This window comes from Colletotrichum karsti, assembly GCF_011947395.1.
Source record: "Colletotrichum karsti strain CkLH20 chromosome Unknown Scaffold31, whole genome shotgun sequence".
In the NCBI taxonomy this organism is placed as follows: Eukaryota; Fungi; Ascomycota; class Sordariomycetes; order Glomerellales; family Glomerellaceae; genus Colletotrichum; species Colletotrichum karsti.
Window position 1 is genome coordinate 134,637 of NW_024065931.1, and position 2,673 is coordinate 137,309.

At 56.3% G+C, this 2,673-nt stretch overlaps 1 protein-coding gene across 1 annotated transcript; it reads right to left on the reverse strand.

Moving 5' to 3' along the window:
• Positions 1-302: 302 nt before the first annotated feature.
• Positions 303-2,432, reverse strand: CkaCkLH20_08938 (cp2 transcription; the record flags this gene model as incomplete). Its single annotated transcript, XM_038891653.1, has 1 exon — positions 303-2,432. The coding sequence occupies one exon, from the start codon at positions 2,430-2,432 to the stop codon at positions 303-305; it is 2,130 nt and encodes a 709-aa protein (XP_038742940.1).
• Between the last annotated feature and the right edge of the window lie 241 nt (positions 2,433-2,673).

Sequence of the window (2,673 nt, forward strand, 5' to 3'; positions counted from 1 at the left end):
TATCTTGTGTGTTTTGTTGCCATGCCCGTAGTGTCCCAAATCTAAATGCCCAAATCATAAATCCGCCCACGTATTGGTGACCAGATGCGTTGAAAAGAAGAAGCGGCCCATCGAGGGACTTGGTATCTCAAAATCAACAACGCCAACTGAGTGATTTCCCAACCATGCGTGTGCGAGTCCGTATGTGTCCCTCTGGCGTGCCTGGCGACAGACAGCCAGAACGCAACAAGTACAAACCCCGTCTAGTATCCGAATCCGTTTGAATTGTTGCTGAAGTAGAAGAAGGATCCAATTATGTAAAATTAGAAGTTGAGGCGCAATTCGTAGCCTCCGTGCAAAGATGGTTGGTCCGCGGCGTCGCCTTCGTTGGGGTCGACAACCATGTCCCATTCTCGCTTGGGCTGAACATCGTCCGTAAGCTCCTTGATTTCGAGCTTCATGTCCTGGCCTTCTCTCAGTTCTGCAATGACGTCGTCATCCATTTCAACCTCGAGGCCGCGATCCAGGACATGGACGGTTCGCACGATCTTTGATGGGTCGATGTTCCACTTGGCAGCCACGCGGAAGTTGAAATCCTTCAGGTTGCGCTGAGCCAAGTAGATGGCCCTGTAATACTCGCGCTTCTCGGGCTCGTTCGAGTTGGGTCGGACGAGGTAGAAGCAAGCGACAGGCTTGGCGACACGCTCAGGAGGGGGGCGGTAAGACGGGTCGACCCCCAAGGCCTCGATCCAGCCGCTCAAGTTGCCTGTGTCATCGGTCTTGCTGACCTTCGTCGGCTGGTCGGAGCCCTGTCGTGACGCAGGCTCTCCAGATCCCTCGCCATCAAAGGCAGACCATTGTCGGTTTGGCACTGCCGAGGCCTGAGACACCAACGACAGAGAGCTCGGCGATGGAGAGACCAAAGAGGAGCCTGCAACAGAGCTCCGTCCACTGCGTGCTTGCCAGGCTGGCCCTTCCCGAGATTCCACCTTTGCAAGGTCACCCTGCTCCCCGGGGAGAGACACAGGATGGAGATCGGGGTCGTCGAGTTCTTCGCCGCGAAGGTAAAGCACACTGACTGGCCTTGTGCTCGTGAACATGTCCTGCAGTGTCTGGAGCTTGAAATGCAAGTCTTCTTCAAGAGGGGGGCGGGTGCCCCCCGCCGAACTCGTCGAAGACATTGACCAGGTTCGCTTGTGTTTCTGAACCTTGCCGGGTCGTTGATCCGCGCCCTTCACTTGTGATGTGGCTGAGGACCTCTTGCGCTTGCCAAAGTCCTTCATCCCGCTCTCGGCCTGTGCGATTTGCTGCTTGAGTTTGTCGATTGTCTTCTTGACGTGTGCGACGTCGTTGGAAAGCTTGCGTTCGGCTCCATGGTCGCGGAAGAGCTTGACCTTGCAGAAACAGATCTCGGGGTTGGCGTCCGCAGCCGGCTGAGAAGGGTCTGAGGGAAGAGTCATAGTCTTGGCGCATAGTCGAACCGGAATACCCTTCACGCCCTTTGAGTGACTGAAGTCCGTCGACAAGAAGTTGAAGCGGACAGCAATGTTGCACTCTGGGCCGCCGTTGATGCCAGGGGTCCAGACGACGGAGAATCCATCGAAAGATGACGATTCCAACTCGATACGGGTTCTCTTGTCGTCACCTTCGGTAGGTTGACCGGCTTCCACATATTCCACAGCCTGTAGTTTTCCTCCTCTTTGGTGGGCCTCGTTCGTGCCTCTTCCCTCCTTCCATAAAGCCCAGCAAACTCCAGGCTTCTGTCTCTGTTGCTCATCCTCAAAAGAGATACGCACAAACGTGCGGAACTTGGTGCCGGGAGCAACAGGGATGGTGGCATTGGTATCCACGATGGAAAGAGAGTAAGCCTGGCCTTTGTTAAGATAAGTCACAGGGATCTCGTCCGCGTGCTTGATCATGGCCGTGGGCGCGTTGAGGGTCGAGTGGAAGCGGAACTTCTCAGCAGATGGCGGTAGGGCAGCGGCCATGGGCATGCCGCCAAATTGGGCCCCTTGTTGAAAACCGACCATGGGTGAGTTGTGAAACGCACTGTCGATTGAGGCCATCCTTTCCTCAGATGGGTCAGAGTTCATGGGCGATCCATCCTGCTCCATGGTCTCATAGCCGGTGTCCTGGTGCACAAATGTCGAAGGTGCAAAGGACTGCTGTGGCGCCGCAGCCTGGATGAAGGGGTTGAAATGCGGCGGGAACTGCTGGGCGTGCATCCCCTGGTAACCGGCGAGGTCCATCATGGCCGGCCCGGAGTTCATCGCGCCCTCCGACGTGGGCATCGACAACGGAGTGCCGAGCCCCATGCCGAGACCCAGAGTGGGTGTGTGCAGGTCACCGGCCTGCGGGTGGTAGATGGTGTTGGTGCCTCCCGGAGTGGGAGTGTAGTACCCAGGCGGCGCATTGGCGAAGTTGGTGAAGGAGAACGAGTTGGGATCAAGCAGTGAGGGAGTGAACCTCCACGGCTCATTCGTCGCTCTCGGTGTCGGATCTTGGTCCCTGAAAGCTTCATGACTGAGACTATGGCTTCTGCGGGAAGTATAATATTAGCAAACACGTCATTTACGTCGAAAGCAGTACGGATCCGTCTTCTCGATGGATTGAATTTGCGAGGGTGTTGTTGATCCACCAACGACAAAGTACCCCGCGTTTCTGCCTACTCGAGTCATCCCGGGCGGTACGGCC